The sequence below is a fragment of the Bidens hawaiensis genome, unplaced genomic scaffold, assembly GCF_021521415.1.
Source record: "Bidens hawaiensis isolate Kalapana, Puna unplaced genomic scaffold, B.hawaiensis_p1.1 tig00001087_1, whole genome shotgun sequence".
Classification (NCBI taxonomy): domain Eukaryota; kingdom Viridiplantae; phylum Streptophyta; class Magnoliopsida; order Asterales; family Asteraceae; genus Bidens; species Bidens hawaiensis.
The window spans coordinates 1,785,727-1,805,184 of record NW_027491062.1 but is presented as its reverse complement, the minus strand read 5'-3'; the positions used below and the strand labels follow the sequence as shown (position 1 = coordinate 1,805,184).

Genomic DNA, 19,458 nt, shown 5'->3' with positions numbered 1-19,458 from the left:
GTAAACAGGCATGGGAGGGTCAGATAAAGGTACAGGTCAAGCATGGAAAAAGCAGATCTCAAAAGATAATGTCAGTCACTTTTTCTGTCAACCAATGGGGTTGGTGCGCATGCTGCGCCAAAAGTGGCTTTTCAGACACAAGATAGGTCAGGTCAACAACACAGGAGATAAGACATCACAAAAGTAAACGGCTAGATTAAACAGAAGACTTAAAGGGGTTTAGCGCGAGAAGGCATCGAGCGCACGCGCGAGGGCGAAGGCAGACAGAGAACAGTCCACAGCGCGCCGCGGGAAGAACTAAAATCCTTAGCGCGTCGCGGGAAGAACTACCATTCTTAGCGCGCTGCGAGAAGAACTACAATTCTTAGCGCGTCGCGGGAAGAACTTCCGTTCTTAGCGCGCTGCGAGAAGAACTACAATTCTTAGCGCGCTGCGAGAACAGTTCGCCTCGCGTATCGCAGGATCAACTGGTCTTCGCGCAGGCTTCCTTGTAAGGAGTCTGGCGCGTGGAGCTGCGCAGACAACCTTAGGCGGGAAGGAACAAAGGACAGTTAGGGGTTCAAGGCTTAAGGGCGGAACAACGACAAGGGAGAGAAAGAGGCGGGATGGCAACAAGAGGGAAAAGAAGGCGGAAAGAGAGAAGAAGAGGGACGGGACGGCGGGAAGGAAAAGAGAGAAGAAAAAGGAAGGAAAATATATTATTATTATTAAAAGTAAAGTATAAGTATAAATAAATATTAAATCATAAAAGAAAGAGATCGGGTCGGAGAAACGGGTACCTGGGTCGGGTCGGATCGGGGCAGATGTCACATCCAAACTGCCTCTTCACCCTTTCCACTGGATGATATTCCACCACGTTATAATAGATTAAATAACATTGTGATCTCCAACTGTGTTGGCCTGATGTGCACATTCCCGGGAGTCTATGGATCACGCCCCGATAAGGCATCCAATTAAACTGTAAGAATACAAATATGTTAATACTTAGTATTTAAAATTTAATTAATAAAACCATTATGTTAAAGAAAACATACATCGGACTCTCGTAGACTCTGTAACGTTGTATGGTGGGCCTTTATAACATTTGAAGGCGTCTCTCTTCTACTAATTTTATTATACGTCCACCTTCAGGAAGACATTAACGACTATTAGAATATTAATATTTATCTTAGTATTACAATAGTACGTATTTAATTACCTTGCACCATATGCTTTTTCCCAATCTATTTGCTCATTGATAATTGTGGGTGCCATTGGCCGAATCCGGGTCCATGCCCATATTTGTAGGAGTGACATTGGGCCGCCTAGAGCCCTAGTTTCTGGCTTGGTTCCCTTAGTCAGTTCTCTATACAAAAACGCTAGCGCGGCTGAACCCCAACTCATTTGCCCACAAGTATTAAAGTCACGCAAATGATTTAACACATGTAACGATGCATACGAGTTATTCGTATATGCTAATAAGTTATTAGTAATCAGTATTAGGCAGATACAACGCGCATGCTGCATACATAACAAGTCTGTTGAATGTTCATGTATTGGATTCTCTAACAAAAACTCTTGTATTTTGCCAATTTTTAGCGTGTGATTTTTCAAATCATCTTCATCCGGAGTAAAACCTAAGTAAGTTTGGCACATATGCACGCGATCAGCGGGGCTGTACGACTCCTCAACAAGTGCTGTTTCCACGCCCTCAATGGGTAAACCCCATAGAACGTTAACATCTTCCAACGTTACTGTGGCCTCACCAAATGGCAGGTGAAACGTGTTAGTTTCGGGCCGCCACCTCTCGACTAGTGCTTCTACCAAAGGTCTATCAATTTTTCGACCCTTTCCACACGAAACCAAGCCGCCAAAACCAAGCATACTGATGAAATTTCCAACTCTACCCATATAGATATTCTCTCTTCGTTAATATACGCCCAAAGAGTACCATCACCCCGTTTAAAATCAATGGTATTGACATCCCCCGCTTGTGGATTCAAAAACAATTTTCTGGCTCTGTGTTCGTCACCCAGGTACAACAAACTACTATCCATTGGACCCGGGTTGAGATGTAGGTTGTAATTCATTTTCTGGTGGTGTTTGATGGTTGTAAGGTGTATGAAGTATTTGTGGTGTTTGATGGTTGTAGGAGAATTTAGAATTTTATGGTGTGAGAGATTGATGAGAATTATGGTGGTGTTGGATGAGAATTCACATGGACAATATATGAGAAAATATATAGGGATGTAATTTGCTTTCACATGTTGAATTCACATGCCATGCTAAAGAAAATGCTGAATCCTTTCTATAATGCATGTCCTTTGCTTTCTTACTTTAATCACATGTATTGTCTTCATGCATGTGCCTTGCTTTAATAATTTGGAAGCTTTAATCACATGACATGCATGCATACCTGTGCCTTGCTTTAATAATTTGTGTGCATGCATATATTGTCTTCTCATCACATGTTTTGGACTATTAGGGTATAATAAAGAGGTAGGGATAAAAGCTGAGTGAGATAAATATATTGCAGATATATTAGGGTTTCGGAATTTTGAAAAAAAAAAGTAAAGGGGGAGCCGCGATTCCCAAAAGAGGCTTAGGACAAAAAAGGCTGACACATGCATTAGGGTTTTGACCAAAAACCATGTGAGGGGGAGCCGCGATTCCCAATGGCGGTTTAGGAATAAGCTTTTTAAATCTCCTAGACATGCATTATATTTTTATTTATTATATAAACTATATTATATATATATACACGTATTATATTAATTATTATATATACATAATTTATATAAATAATATATAAATTATTTATATATATAAACTATATTATATACATATATATATATATAATAACATAATTTTCTTATATATATAAATTATATGTAATATATATATATAATAACATAATATTCTTTATATATATATAATATATATATATAATAACAGAAACATAAAATATATTTTTACTTTTACCCAAACACTTAAATATCATAACATTACATAAACTACACTTAAACATCATAATACAAACCAGAAACATAAACTACACTTAAACATCATAATACAAACCAAACACTCACACATAACACAGTTAAACGTCACAACCTACAAAGAGTTTTGGGATGCTTAAATTAAACAAGACTAACAACTAAATATTATCGGGTTTCACACGCCATTTATATAACACGTCAGCCATATGATGCCGGTAGTTAAAACATGACTCTTCAACGTCATTTTCAATCACTAAGGGCTTCTTTTTAACCAGCATTTCCATCATCATATAAACCAGAACCCCTGAATTAGCAGTGTTACCCTTGTCTTGAGGCACGTCAACTTCACTTAAACCCATGACCATTTCTTTTTTATCGTATATAATATCCGAGTTTCGGCAATATCGTATACGATCAAGAAACCACGGAAAAAACACTGATAACATCTCCATTTTAGCACTTTGAAGTCTTTCACTTCTCCACCTTTTATCAGTCCAGTATTGGGTAATTTCCATCGTCCACATATCTATGCGAACGAGTAACCAATTACCATCCTTAAACGAAAAAGGAATATACACTTTGTCAACCTCCCAAAGTTTTGGATATGGCCATTTAGTTCCGGCAAGCTCTAAGGCAATTATAGAGTCTTTTTTTTTCATTTCATCATAAAAACACGGGGGTAACATCGTTCAACGTTGTGTCGACTCTGGTGCAGTTCTTAATTTTGCGTATCGATGGATCATTAATCTTGCGGTCCACGCTTCAATGTGCTGTAAATATAATTAAAAATCATATAAGTTACACAATTAGGAGATCATATGTACAAGCATATGTGAGTTTAGAAATTTACCATCTCAGAAAGGCTTCCATTGGACTCATACCCTAACAAACTACCCCAGAAACTTCGATCTAGTTGTTTCGTGGGTAAAAACTTCGTATAACAAAATGGGGCATCTCCGTTAGTATAAAACTCAACTGTATCTTTAGACCAATTTTTACCCTCTGGGTTCAAAGTTGCCTCTTTATTTTGTAAAAAGGGGTTTTCGGGAATGGATGAAGAGGAACCCGAAATAACTGTATGAGGGTTCCTCAAACGCCTCCAAACATCATCAGTCCATCGTGCTGATTTGGTCACTGGTTGAGAGGAGTAAAATTTCTCATTATCTTCTTGGTCCCTTCGGTGCGCCATTAGGAAGAAACTTAGTGTGTCGATGCAAATTATGTTTGATAAGAGATGAAGTATTGTCTTTAAATACTGGATAAAGAAAACCCGTGATACATCACATGCTGTTAAATGTCACAGAATCACGGGTGACGGGTAAGAGAGAAAGGCCAAAATATGTTTAATGTTGATTGAGACAACGCATCAATAATGTAATTATGCATGTCACAGCTTTAATTTATTTTAAAACCATACACTGACATGAATGACCATACATCAGCTTTCATTAATCTCAAAACCATACACTGACATCAGCTTCAAATGTAACTCATTGATTAAAGCCTGTAGTAATAATGCAGTACTGGTAGAGTAAGGCCAAAATAGGTTTACTGTTGATTGAGACAACGCATCAACTTTAAACATCTCCTAAGCCGCTACTAGAAGAAGAGGTTCCTCCTCATCCGACTTGTATATAAATAACACCCCACACCTCTTATTTTATACCCTGATTTCAAACAAATTTCATAATTTTATACGCATCTCAATCTTTTTTCTAGTAAAAATGGTGATTTGCAACTGCGGGAAAGAGATGGAAATCAAGATCTCAGACCATTTTACCAGTCCAGGTAGACCTTATTACAGCTATCCAGAACGGTCTTCAAACTGTGGAGTCGGCCGTGGATTTGGGTAGAGTCACAGATTTAAGGGTAGAGTCAGGCCAACTTAGTTTAATACAGTACTATCTTTGCTGTTGATTGAGACCATACATCAGCTTTAATTCATTTCACAACCATACACTGACATGAATGAATTAGGGGGTTGTCACCAGCTTTTTCTAATCATAGTTTTAAAGGTTCACATGTCTAGAACTAAAATACAAACATGTCACTGTATATAGAACAGTAGTAACATTTACCCCTCATACGTAATTGAAACCCTTTTTGACATCTACCTAGCTTCATACATACATCACTCAAAATTCCACAGAACCCTTACACTAAATCAAAATGGATTCTTCTTCTCAACCACATTATCGGTTTGTGGTACAATTATATTATGGGGGTGAAGTTTCATACACACAAGGGGTTGTTGTAGGTGCTCTGGGAACTCGTAGCACAACGTTTTTAGTTATGAATCGTATGAGTTATACAAAGTTCGTTGATAACATATGTTAATGGGTTCAAATTGACAGAGAGTCTTCTTGTCCGCAGTTAACTCTCTTATATGAATTCAATGGTTGTTCATATACAGCATGTGTTAATGGAGAAAACGGTATGGACTTAATATACCAACTAGCTTCGCATGTCCATCCGTACACCTGTAATATTCATGTCACATGGACGCCGGTAGTTCCCACCTTGCAGCAAGGTGGTTCCGTGAATTTGCTACATGCTGGTTCCTCACACGTCTACCAAGAAAACGAAGGTAGTGAAGAGGACTAAGAAATGGAAGAAACTGAAGAGAGTGAAGCCTCTCTTTCTAAGTATGAATCAGAGGAAGAAGACGATGGAATCCCTCTTTTTCCTCAACAACAAAGTCAGGGACTAACTCAATTTCCTGAACTTAATGTTGTTGGTACAAGATGGGATGAAGACTATACTCCCCTGTATAATGATGGGGAAGATGAGATTGTGTTCTGGGACAAAGACAATCCAGAAATACGTTTAAATATGTATTTCACTTCAAAGAAACAAGTTGATTACGCTGTCAGAATGTGGAATATCAGCCACAACAGAGAGTTGTATATGGCTGAAACAAGACCAAAAGTCTGGACAGCGAAATGTAAAAGTATCAAGGATACAAACAACCAGTCCCAAAGCTCTCAATCATGTCTTTGGACATGCACAGCCAGAAAGCTAGTAAATTCAAATTTTTTCAAAATAACAACATGGACTCCTGCCCATTCATGTTTCACAACTGTTTCTCGCAACAACAACCGGTCCCTAAGATCAAATGTTGTTGCAGCCCACGTTCAAGAGCAAGTTCAAGCAGATCTATCGATTAAAGTGAAACAAATTCAGTCTCTCATCAAAGAGAAACTGAATGTTGATATCACTTACGGTAAGGCTTGGGCGGCGAGAAAAAAGGCCGTCGAAAACATACACGGTAGCTGGGAAGAAAACTTCCATGAATTGCCAAGCTACTTATTGGCACTACAACAAGCAAACCCGGGTACCGTTGTCCAGTGGTTACACCATCCAGGGAGTCCTGCGGGAAAACCAATATTCAACTATCTTTTTTGGGCATTCCGTCCAAGTATCGTGGCCTTTAGTTATTGCATGCCTGTAATCTGCATAGATGCAACCCATCTAAGGGGCACTTACAAAGGAAAAATATTGATGGCGGTTACGAAAAATGCAAATAACATGATCTTGCCGCTTGCCTACGCCGTGGTTGATGAAGAAACAAACAACAGCTGGAGGTGGTTTCTTCAAATGTTTGCGGAGAACGTTGAAGACCCCAGATCCCGAAGGTTGTGTGTAATTTCTGATAGGCATGCAGGAATCAAGAACGCCATGGAAAACTTGGAAGCCTGGCAGGAACCCAATGCCTACCATCGATTTTGTCTTAGGCATGTAAAGAGCAATTTCGCCACGCATTTCAAGGGTGTGAGCTTGAAGAAGATGTGTTGGGAGATCGGAAGCACGACACAACAAAGAAAGTACGATCGCCTAATGTACAACCTAAAGAGAACAAATAAACAGGCGTGGAAATACCTGAAAGACATTGATAGAAGTAAGTGGACACTCCTGCATGACAAGAAAATCTCTGATGGGGTAACCTCACCACGAACATCTCCGAAAGCATGAACAATGTGTTGCGTGGTGCCCGGATGCTCCCGATAAGGGCATTGGTTGAGCATACCTTTACAAGAGAGGTTCACCAATACGTCATAAACTACCAACAGACGTATAATTGCTCAACCCAATTTCCGGACCGCAAGTGGACATTGTTCCATGGTCGTGAAATAAGGGCTCGAGAACATAGAGTATTCCCTTATTCAGTACCTGAGCAAGTGTTCATGGTGAAAACATGCCTACAGACCTCCGATGAAACCGGCGATAGTCCTTATACGGTCAAATTCAAGAAGAAAACATGCACTTGTGGTAAGTGGCAAATTTACCGGTTCCCTTGTAGCCATGCAATTGCAGTTTGCCACTATCTACAAGAAGATCCAAAAAGTATTGTGAATAGCAGGTTTCACACAGACACATACCGTGCGCAATACAACAACAGCTATCATCCGGTGAGTCATAAAGAAGATTGGAACGACGCCGGATGGACACTTTATGGGGACGCAAATAAGATAACCATACTAAGAGTAAGACGTCGTGCGAGGAGGATGCGTAATGAGATGGATAACACCTATGCACAGGAAAGGACAGGGCGTCTGTGCTCTGGCTGTAAACAACCGGGTCACATGATCAACAATTGCCCAAACCGACCAAATTAGTGCTGTTAGGTCTTGTATCTCGTGTTACTTTGTATGTGTATTATGTTAACCAGTTTAATATTTTGAGAAATGTTAGGTCTTGTATCTCGTGTTCTTGATAGTATTATAGTTTTTTATTTCATTATCTTAATATTATTAGATGTCAAATAATCTTACATTACATTAAAATAATTTAACATATTTATACTTATTTAAACCATAACGTGCAATATTTATACAAATTAATATTAGAGTTATAAAAATTAAATTACAGTTATAAATAATGAATCCTACACTAATAAATTATCATTTAAACAAATTAGTTTTATAAAATATATAAATTAACATATGTAAATAGGTATAGTTTTTATAAAATATAAATGGAGATATGTAAATGTGTATTAGGTTGTTTGGTGGGTTTTTTTAAAGTTATAAAATTATAATGTGTGTGAGGGTGTGTGATAGGGTTTTGGTGGGTTTTTTTATACCCAATACTATAACTAACGGAGGTTAAACGGGGTTAAGTTGGTTTGTTCCTAAGCCCCGATTGGCAATGGCGGCTCCCTCTTTTCTTCCTAAGCCTCCATTGCCAAAAGCGGCTCCCTCTCTCTAAGTCAAAAAAGCAAAATAAATTTACTCCTAAGCCGCTATTCCCAATAGCGGCTCAACCATTTCCCCTTTTTTTTTTGACTTTCCCATTTTCCTCTTTTTTTTTTTTTTTTTTCATACACACCATTTTAAAATTTTTTTCTAAATTATATAGGGATCTAAGAGGAAATGAGAAAAAGTAGTCACTTGGAACATAAATAACTTGTCTACATCTATATTTGCTTAGAATTTGAGGTTAAGACTACTTTTAACACTTTTTAACTAAAGTTATTCAAATCACATCACCTAAAATGTGACACTCAACTTTAAATTAACAATTCATTTCGTTTGTCAAAAGAACAAAAGTTAGCTAAATGCTTTTCTAGTCAGATATTGAAAAATAAATAAATTTTCGATCTATTCAAACAATTACGTATAAAACGCTTACAGAAAAAATCATCTATTTAGAATAATTACGTATAAGATGTCCTCTCAATCCATCCTATTTCATCAAGTATCTGATGTGATAGGATTCCTAACATCAATATCAACAACCGATACCAATTGTCTTTAATTTTTATTTCCTTTATTGCTCTACTAAAAGGTTGATCATATAAATTTAATTTGTATAAAGTTTATGAAATAATTAAAATCAACTAATATAACTAAGTCATGAGACCGTTCGTTGCGGGGGAGGAAGGTCAACGACGTTATAGATGTGACCGGCTGATGTGTTATCGCTTTTGCATATCGATAGTGTTTTCCAGCGTCAAACATCACACCAATTAGACGTTTTCGGGCCAGTGACGGATTCAGAAAATTTTCTTACAAGGGTCGGAAAACATTTTAGTCGGTATTCAGTTGACCATCGCTACATAATATTTTTCCGATCCGTTTCGGGCGCCCGTGCCAAGTAATCGGTATATAATTTTTTGGTCCGCTTGGGCCCTCCGATTGGTTAGAATTGGGTCGGCTCGAGTAATATAGAAAAAAAGATAATCAAACAAAAAATATACGAAACTTCATAAGAAATGTATAAATAAGATGTCATGTCTAAAATTGTTCTTTACAGGTTTTCATTTTTTTAAGCTTAACAAAAATATCATACAGTACACATGTCTTTTTCAATAAAACAAATACAACTATTGTTTAAATTCTTATCACCCATATTATTACGCAAATTAGACTTCACGTAAAAGTATTTTCAATGTTTGCGGTTGCGACAGGTAATACGAGAGCTAGCCTCAATAAACGATAAACCAATAGAAATGAAGTTGGTGAACAAACCTACGTACGTAGGAAGTCAAAACATTTTCTTTGAAGATTAAAACACTTATAATCCGTTGAACTCACTTAACAAATTACTTGCGTCATTGTAACATTTTTTTAATAAGTTAGATGTTTATTGGGTTGAGAGTTTTGGGCTTGGACTTAAAACTTTGGAATATATTGATTGAGTATTTGGGCTTAAATTAGTTTAAGTTAAACTCAAATTTAGTTGTTTATATACATTTATATAATTATAAATGTAAATTTGTAAGTTTATTTTTTTATTATTGTCCGTCTCAAAATTTCATGGGAGTTACGTTTCCATTAGTCGTAAATCATAGAAAGCAAACATGTTAAAAGATGAGATGATCACAACCGTTTCGTTAGTTAAGAACTACAACGATCTAAAAAACTAAAAATGATACTAATATATAAAGTTAAAAAAAAAACAAAATTGACAATTATTGACGTGAGGTTAAATGTGGCATATGGTATATCCGAATCAACATAAACATAAAGGTGGTCAATGTCAAAATCAAAAGCCTCATTTGAATTCCACTAAGAGTTATTAATAATAATATTAATATAATAACAACATAATAAAAACAATAAAAACCCCTCTTTTCACACAACCACCGATCGCTGCGGTGCAACGCCACCAACCACCACCATCACCAACTCACAGTAAGTCTCATCTTCAATTCAATTATAGAATCTATATTTATTTCTATACATATACACCTATACATGTATCAATTGCTTTGAAGTTAAACTCCATTTCCATTTCAATTCAATTAGCCTATGGGCCGTAAGAAGCGTAACGTCGTTACTCGCTCCAAACCTAATAATAATAATAATCAACCTCCGCCGCCGTTATCTAACGACGGAGATGACGTTGCCGTTAGTTTACTCACTCCCGAACACAATTGGAACCTTAATTCGTCGATTGTACTTCAAACGCCCAAATTTGATCTAGAAAATGAAGCTTCTAGGTTACTTATTGATTCGGTTAAAGTCGAGTGTGAGAAGGCGCTGAATGCGGTTAGGCGAGGGAACCATACCAAAGCCCTAAGGTTAATGAAGGATTTGTGTGTGAAGTACGAGGATAACGCGGCTTGTTTGGCGTTGGTTTCTCGAGTTCAAGGGACGGTTTGTGTTAAGGTGGCGGCGATTATTGACGATCCGAATGCGAAACAGAGGCATTTGCGGAAGGCGGTGGAGTCGGCGAGGAAGGCGGTGGTGTTGTCGCCGAGTTCGATTGAGTTTGCGCATTTTTATGCTAATTTGTTGTGTGAGACGGCTGCGGACGGGAAGGATTACGAGGATTCGGTTAGGGAGTGTGAGCGTGCGTTGATGATTAAGGATCCGGTTGATCCTGGGAAGGAGAGTTTGCTGGATGAGAGTCAGCTGAAGATTGGTGCGCCGGATGCAAGGATTGAGCATGTGCAGAATGAGCTTCGGGCGTTGCTGCAGAGGGCGAGTCTTGGGACTCTTTCGACTTGGATGAGGAATTTAGGGAACGGGGATGACAAGTTTAGGTTTGTTCCTGTTAGGAGGGTTCCTGAGGACCCGATGGATGTTAGAGCGGTTCAAGCTAGAAGGCCGAATGATATTAAGAAAGCGAGTAAGACGGATGAGGAAAGGAAGAAAGAGATTGAAGTGAAAGTGGCTGCAGCAAGGTTATTGCAGCAGAAGCAAGAGTCTTCCCAGTCCCAAACTGAAACAGATAAGGGTCAGGAGTCTTCTACTGGGCCGGGCCAGCGAGCAGGTGACAGGAGAAAAGGTGGAAAAGTGGAAAGGAGTGCAACTACTTCTGAAAGAAAAGATAACGTAGTTCATTATTGGAAGTCCATGAGTACAGATTTGAAGAAAGACTTGTACAAGATAACCGTATCAGATATTACATCCCATTTTAAGTCACAAAAAGATGGATTAGCATATGAAGTAATTACTGAAGCTTTGTCCTTTGGTGTGGATAGTGGTTGGAGGTTCTGGATGTGCTGTAGATGTGGTGAGAAGTTTGTAGATCTTGATCTGCACAAGCAGCATGTTTTACAGGAGCACATGGATAGCTTATCACCAAAGTTTCAGGCTGTTTTGCCTCCAAATGTCGATAATGAATGGACTGAAATGCTTCTGACTTACCCATGGAAAGCATTAGATGTCAATGCCGCTGTTAGAATGGTTGAATTGCAATCAAATTCTTCAGCTTCTAACTCAGACTTAGTTAATGGCGGTTTTAGTGAAAGTTATGGGTATGGGAATTCATGGGCTTCGTTTGATCATAAGGAGTATGAGGATAGTTGTAATGGTGTTAGTGCAGGGAGCAAAAAGACTGCTAAAACTGCTGACTGTGTCCCAATGGAATGTGATCAAAGTGAAGGTTGCAAGGCGTATTTCAACCCTGACAGTTGGCCATTATCTAATGACATTGAGCGAACAGAGCTGCTTGAAAAGATTAAAACTTTGTTCCATTTACTTATTAAACATAAGTGTCTTGCAGCAAGTCATCTTACAAAAGTTGTACAGTTTGCGGTTGAGGAGTTGCATCCTCGGCTTCTGAACTCTGGTGTGGAACGGTCACCAATCTGTATATGCTTTCTTGGAGCAACAGAGCTTACAAAAGTGCTTATGTTTTTGCAAGAGCTATCTCGTTCATGTGGAATAGGTAGGTATTCAGAGAATGGTAACGCTTTAGAAGAGTTGACCAATGTCACACAAGTCAATGAAGTATCTGAAAAAATAGCTTTTGATAAAGAGGGTTCAAGTCTCTTGTTAAATGCAAACACTTTCCAAGTTAAAGATAATGATGATGAGTCTCTACTGTCATGGATATTTTCGGGCCCCACAAGTCAGGAACAGTTGGCATTCTGGACTAAAACTAGAGATGAGAAGATACATAAAGGGATAGACCTTTTAGAGATAATCGGTAGAGAATTTTCACATTTGCAGAGCTTATGCGATAGAAAGTTGGAGCATCTAAGTTACGTGGAGGCATTACAGTTAGTTGAAGATCTCTGTCTAGAAGAAGGTAAGAAAAGAGAGAATTCTACCGAATTCGTTCGACAAAGCTACGAATCGGTTTTAAGGAAACGAAGAGAAGACATTACTCAACAGAACGGTGATGTTACATGCGTTAATAGGTTTGAGGTGGAAGCCTTGACAAATGTTCTAAAAGAAGTAGACTCTTTCAATGTTAATCAATTCAGGTTTGAAGATACATATGGTGTTGTAAATGTGAATCCTCATGTCAACTTAGAAGCTGGTGAAAATGATTGGAGGGTGAATGACTATCTTCAACAGTTGGATGCTTGCATAGAAATTGGAATCCAGAAACAGAAAGAACAGCTGTCTGTTGAGGTCTGTTTGATTAATGAATATACGTATTTATACTGATTTTTTATATATGCGGTTGTGCGGTCTTCCACTATATCTCACTTTTTCAGAAATGCAGCTTAGCAAAATCGATGCACGGATCATGCGGAATCTCTCTGGAATGCAGCAGTTGGAAGCCAAGTTAGGTCCATTATGTGCTAATGATTTTAGACTCATAGTTGAACCTCTTGTGAAGTCATATTTGCGGGTTCGTATCATCATATACAACTTTCTATACATGTGTTAAAGGTGCAAATACATTTGTTTACACTTTTTTTTTTATCTATTTTTAGGCACGCCTAGAGAATTTAGCAGAGAAAGATGCCACAGAGAAATCAGATGCTGCCAGAGAAGCTTTCTTGGCTGAACTTGCTCTAGATTCTAAAAAAGGATCGGCTGATGCTCCAAAGCATCTTAATGATAAACTAAAGGATAAAAGAAAGAACAAAGAATACAGAAAAACAAAGGATGTCAAGGTTTGAACTTAGAAACATATTCTAAATAATTTCTTTATCTTCTATTAGGTTATAGATTGAGAATAAGTTGTTGCATATGCAGGCTATAAGCACTGGTGAATCGCATGTTTTACCCAATGGGAATGCAGAGATGATGTATGTGGCTTCTTCACTATTCTTTTATGTTCATTATAAGAATTTATTTCATTACCCTTGTGCTGATGTTTGCTTTTCTCAGTTCCTCAGATGCAATTGTGATAGATGAACAACCAAATGAAAGTGTGGATGAAGTTGGTGTTTTCCATCAGCAGGAAGATGAAGCAAGGCGCAGGAAGATTGAGCTTGAAGCTGAGGAAAGAAAGCTTGAAGAAACATTAAAATATCAAAGAAGAATTGAGGATGAAGCTAAGCAAAGACATCTTGCAGAGCAACATAAAAATAACTCAAGAATGACACCAATGAGCACGGTGAGCTTCTTTGTGATGATGTTAGCAACATAAAAATGTAATGGTGTATGATGCGGCTTACCTTTTTTTGTCTTCTAGGAACCCGTGAAGCAAAGTAATGGACTTTTGAGCCCCACAGAAGATGGACTCTCAGAGAGGACTGGTATTGATTGTGCTTATATATAAATATACATCATATACACATGTTATTACTTGTGAAACTACAAAACATTGTCTCTCTTTGTTAGGAAGAAGAAGTAGACGGCAAAAAAGTATAACCAAGGAAATTGATGGAAGACAGCAAACCGTGCCAGCTGGAAAGGAAACTACCGAATCTGGACAAAGTACAGATGGTGACTTTCTTCAAGGTGAAATATATATGTGTCTGTGTGTGAGACTCAAATACTCATTAATATATATGGTCTATTTGTTTATGTTCATTTTTTTTGTTCTTTTTAATTTACTTTGTGTGGGGTATAATTTGGTATGTCCCTTCAGTAACTTTCCGTATGGAGAAAGTGAGGATGGTAAAAATGAGAAAAGTAAACAAATAGAGGTGTTTTACAAAAATCTTATAATTTCATTTCTTGTCATCTTATTATGACATTAAGATCTCAGCTTATGTGTTGTACTTTTCTTGACAGCAGACACCTCTTCTTCAGGAGATAATGAAACAAGGGTGTTGATGTTGCAAGCAGAAGATGATGACGAAAAAAGGTTCCAAGCTGACCTGTCAAAAGCTGTCCGCCAAAGCCTTGGTATTTATTTATCTGCTTTTTTATAACAAACATAATAATAGTTTGATGTTATTTGGGCCATTTTGATCAATTTTAGTTCATATTTAAGTTGGAATTAACTACGAGTATCCAGAAGAATTCGAGTTTATGCATAATCCTGGTGTTTTAAGACTACTGTAATTACTTTGATGAAGTTATGCTAACAGTGACAAAATGAGCACCTCTGGTGGGTTGCTTAACATGTAAAGTTGGGCTCGGGTTTGAACAAATAATTTTGTTGTGGGTTGAAACGGGCTAGGCTGGGTTGCATTGAGACCCAGAACCACTTTTTTTTTGTTCAAAATATGTTTTTCTATAAAAGAAATGATATTTTTTATGTGCAACTGCGTGTCACAATGTCCGGACAAAGTTTTAGAATTTGCTTTAAAGTAGGTATTTATTTTAAAAATGCAGATGCATTTCATTCGCACAAGCAATATTCTTCAATATCTGGAATAATAATACCTGGCGACATGCTTATAGAAGGGGAAGACTCTTGTATTACATCTATTGAGGTCGAATCAGACAATGTAAACGGAAGTGATGTATATGGTACAGGCTTGAAGAATGAAGTTGGTGAATACAACTGTTTTTTAAATGTTATTATACAGGTTATTTTTTCAAAATTCAAGTTTCACCAATCTTCTTTATTCGTCTCAAATCTAATATCTGTAAACTTTTTCTTCAAATTGCAGTCATTATGGCATTTGAGACGGTTTCGTGAGGAATTTTTAGGCACAACTACTTGTGATCATCTTCATGTTGGTGATCCATGTGTTACATGCGCTTTGTATGATATTTTTAGTGCTTTAAACTTTGCTTCAACTGATACAAAAGTTCAAGCCGTTGCCCCTACTTCTCTTCGGATTGCTCTTAGCAACCTGTATCCCGACAGTAACTTCTTTCAAGAGGTATGCCTTTTCATCTTGATCATATATATTACATTTTTATATTTTAGGATTTAGAGTTAAAAGTTATATGCTTCTGCTAGCCCTTGTGTACATTATGTTTTAGGTTTTTAGTTGTTGGTAAATAGTAAGTACTAGAGGTTGGTAGTGGATGCTTGTAAATGAATCGAACGGACACGAACGAGGCATGTTTGTGTTTGTTCATTTTACTTAACCAACATAGGATTGAACACAAACAGTTAAAAAGAATGAGGTTTTCGTGTATGTCTGTTTAAGAAATGAGTGTTCGTGTTCATTTGCTAATACTAGTAACGAATGGTTCACAAATGTAAGCTAACACAAAAGAATGAACATAACTGAACATAGATGAATTAACATAGCTGAATGAACACCGATTAGAAGTAAATGTGATCATTAATCTGTTGTGTCTGAAAATTAAATTAACCTAGAATAAATTGTACTGGGTGATATTTAATTTTTTAAGACAAGACTAAGTTGTAACAGTCCTAGAAAGTTTAAATGAATATATATACGTACGCAAATGAATGAATGTAAACAAATAAATGAACGCATACGATCTAGGAATCAACATAGATTAATGTAAGCGAAGAAACACAAGTACACGAATGTTGACGAACATAAATGAACGAACGAGACACGTGTTCATGTTTGTTTGTTTAACTAAATGAACGAAAAAACTGTTCATGTCCATTTGTTTATTAAATAAACGAACTTTTAGCCCAATGGTTCACCAACTGTTCATTGAACGTTCGGTTCATTTGTAGGTTTGGAAGTGGACGGGTTGGGTAAAATGTGGAAGTATATTGGTTCAGGTTGGGTCAACCCTAAGTAATTTATAAAGAAAAGTGCTAAAATACCTCTACATCCCATTCTCTATTTTCTTTATATCTCTAATTTATACAGTAGAGTAATAGTAATTCTCTATATTTGATAGGTTACTATTCATCACTCTCTAAACTTGTTGCGAGTGTATAAGAAATAGACACAATAATAAAAAAAGTGTGTGTGAATAAGATAGAGATGGAGAATGGGATGTAGGAGGTTAATAGAATATAGACAAAATTTAGAGAAAATGTGTTTTTTAGTTGAATTATTGAGATATGGATGAAGAATGGGACATGTATGCTCTGAGATAATAATGTCATTTTACAATTCTCTCTGTGAGTTTTGAGTTGACTCATTTCCAATCTTAGCTAATTTATGTGATGATTTGGCAGGCACAAATGAATGATGCATCGGAGGTATTGGGAGTGATATTTGATTGCTTACATAAATCATTCACACCTGGTACATACGTTTCTGATACTGAACAAACGGAAAACAATACAATGGGCTCGTGGGAGTGTATAAATAAACATTGTACAGCACATACTCTTTTTGGAATGGACATTTTTGAACGGATGAATTGTTATAATTGTGGGTTGGAAACCAGGAGTCTCAAATACACATCTTTCTTTCATCAAATCAACGCTAATGCCCTTCGAACCATGAAGGCATGTTTCTTTTTTCTAATTTTACCCTTGTGCTCAATTTTTATTACTAATGATAAGCTTTTTATATCACTCCTGCTGCAGGTCATGTGTCCGGAAGGTTCTTTTGATGAGCTGTCAAATCTTGTTGAGATGAATCACCAATTAGCTTGTGATCCAGATGATGGTGGTTGTGGGAAGCTTAATTACATCCATCACATCCTTTCTAATCCACCTCATGTTTTCACAACAGGTGCTCTCAGAAACACGGGTCAAATGGGCAGTTTCTAGAGATTCTCAGTAGGGGTGTAAACGAGCTGAGCCTGGCCCCGAGCTCGACTAGGCTTGTTTTGAGTTACAAGAGCTCGAGCTTGAGCTCAGCTAGTTTTGAGCCCTTTTTTTAATATCTCGAGATCGGCTCATTTGTTATTTAATAATTATTCACATTTTTAATTATTTTTATATATTTTGAGAAAAACATTAAACTAGCCTAAGCTCGCCTTGAGCTAGGCTAGTGTGAACTTAATAAATAGAAGTCCTAAAGGGTTAAAAACACACAAGGCTCGCTAAGGCTCAACAAGCTTAAACGATCTTTCCATACAAGGCTCGAGCTCGGGCGTGTTATTTAAATGAGGTTTATTGAAACTCAGGCTCAGCTCGCTTCGAGCTTTTTATTGATCCGATCTTGATTGGCTTGCTAGTGGCTCGGCTCGTTTGCATCCCTAAGGTTTTGGGCCGACCCACGAACGCCTTTGTAGCATTTTCTGAATTTTCATAAATATTTTATGTGTTTTGAGTACACTTTGGAAGAGTTTTGAACTGTTTTAACTATTTAACCTATAACCACCCTACCCATTTTTATGTAATTAAGTCAAAATTGGCACCTATATTAACTGCTAACCTACAATTGTTATGTTTTGTAGTTCTTGGTTGGCAAAACACAAGTGAAAGTGTTGAAGATATTAAGGCGACATTAGCAGCATTATCTGCTGAAATAGATTTAAGCGTACTTTATCGTGGACTTGATCCAAATAACACACGCCGTCTTGTTTCAGTGGTAAATATCTTTATTTAAAGCGACATTATTTTGATTTCTTTTAGTCTATTGTAAGTGCAAATATATCATTTTTCGTACATACAGTCGTTTAATTCAACATAAATGCTTGTAATTTTTTTTAAGGTATGCTATTATGGGCAGCATTATCATTGCTTTGCATACAGCCATGCTCATCATCGATGGGTGATGTATGATGACAAAACAGTTAAGGTAACACATTTTTATGCAATCATCTATGATATATTTTATAACGATGTATGTATATGTATTAATGTTATAATATTTAATTTTGCAGGTAGTTGGAAAATGGGAAGATGTAGTATTAATGTGTGAAAAAGGGCATTTGCAACCTCAGGTTCTTTTTTATGAAGCTGTAAATTAGCAATTTTGGCGGCCGGTGGTGAGAAGTTATGATGTTGTTCGGGAAGCTTGTATTGTAAAGAAATTTTGTAGAAGAGTTGACTTTCTGAGAAGTTTTGATGATGCAGTCAGCAAAAGTCAAAAGTATCAGTATTATTATTATTATAAAGTCCTTTTCCAGACTTGTTATTATGGTAAATCAGAAAGTGGAAAATGGGCTTTTACTGTTGAGAAAGGTTTGTACAGTTCGGTGATCCGGTGGTTGGTAATGGGTGCATCTTGGTTTCTACTACTGCAGCCTTCGGTTGTGTACTTGGGTTTGGCCATTGTGATATTACATAAACCAATGGAATTGGTGGGACAACAAAGAGGTAAAAAGAGCCAGTGTGCTCGTTTTTGTACTGCAAAAGAAGTCGATTTAATTATTCAAGCGTGTTATATTGGTGACTGTTATCGTATAGATGTTTTAGGGTGCTATTGATCTCCCCAACTTTCAGACATAATTGCTTGCTCGGTTTTTTAATGACCTTTTATTAGTTTATGATAGTGTATTTCTGTGTTTGTTATGAGCCTGGGACATTAGTCCCATGCTGGTCCTGAGCTTGGCATGGACTGGTCAACCGAGGCACGCTTAAGATTGGTTAATGCAAGCATAAATTAGAACTCTTTTTGATAATTAACATATGAATTAGGGAAATTTGGATTGGGTGTTAAGATGTTGAGTATGCACATGGTTCCGCAAGAAGTTGATTTTGATTCTACAGCTGAAGCTACCAGAGATGACCAATTGACCATGGTCATGATCCTGGTAGTGGTGGTAGTTGCTAAATTAGGTAGCAAGTTTGCTTTTCATTTTTTCGTTCTCTAATCCGTTCGGTTCAGTTACACACCGTGCTGGTGAAATAAATGGTACTCGTTTAATGTTGACTGGTTTCTCTTACCAATATCATGAATCTTGTTATTGATCACAATCATTGTTTGTGAGAAGATACTACCAAATATTAGTGACACGAGATTTACGAGTACTGCACAAATTAATGAGACAATGAGAGGTGGTATTATCATGTTAGTGAGAAGGTGTTGAAATCATATCTGACTACTCAGAGAGACGCACACTCTTAACGAAACAAACTGTTCATTAACACTAAGGAATGACACATG

At 37.2% G+C, this 19,458-nt stretch overlaps 1 protein-coding gene across 2 annotated transcripts; it reads left to right on the top strand.

Moving 5' to 3' along the window:
* The first annotated feature begins 10,032 nt into the window (after positions 1–10,032).
* On the top strand, positions 10,033–18,856 carry LOC143558512 (uncharacterized). 2 transcript variants are annotated; one of them, XM_077047344.1, is made up of 14 exons: positions 10,033–12,790; positions 12,885–13,013; positions 13,099–13,281; positions 13,364–13,416; positions 13,499–13,727; positions 13,806–13,869; positions 13,955–14,074; positions 14,354–14,464; positions 14,897–15,093; positions 15,178–15,393; positions 16,629–17,133; positions 17,804–17,937; positions 18,061–18,147; positions 18,233–18,856. In XM_077047344.1, exons 1-14 carry the CDS (start codon positions 10,232–10,234, stop codon positions 18,317–18,319), a joined length of 4,674 nt encoding a protein of 1,557 aa, XP_076903459.1. In that variant the 5' UTR covers positions 10,033–10,231; the 3' UTR covers positions 18,320–18,856. The 2 variants fall into 2 exon arrangements, with proteins under 2 accessions (XP_076903459.1, XP_076903454.1); XM_077047339.1 differs by having other exon boundaries at positions 14,351–14,464.
* The last annotated feature ends 602 nt before the right edge of the window (positions 18,857–19,458 follow it).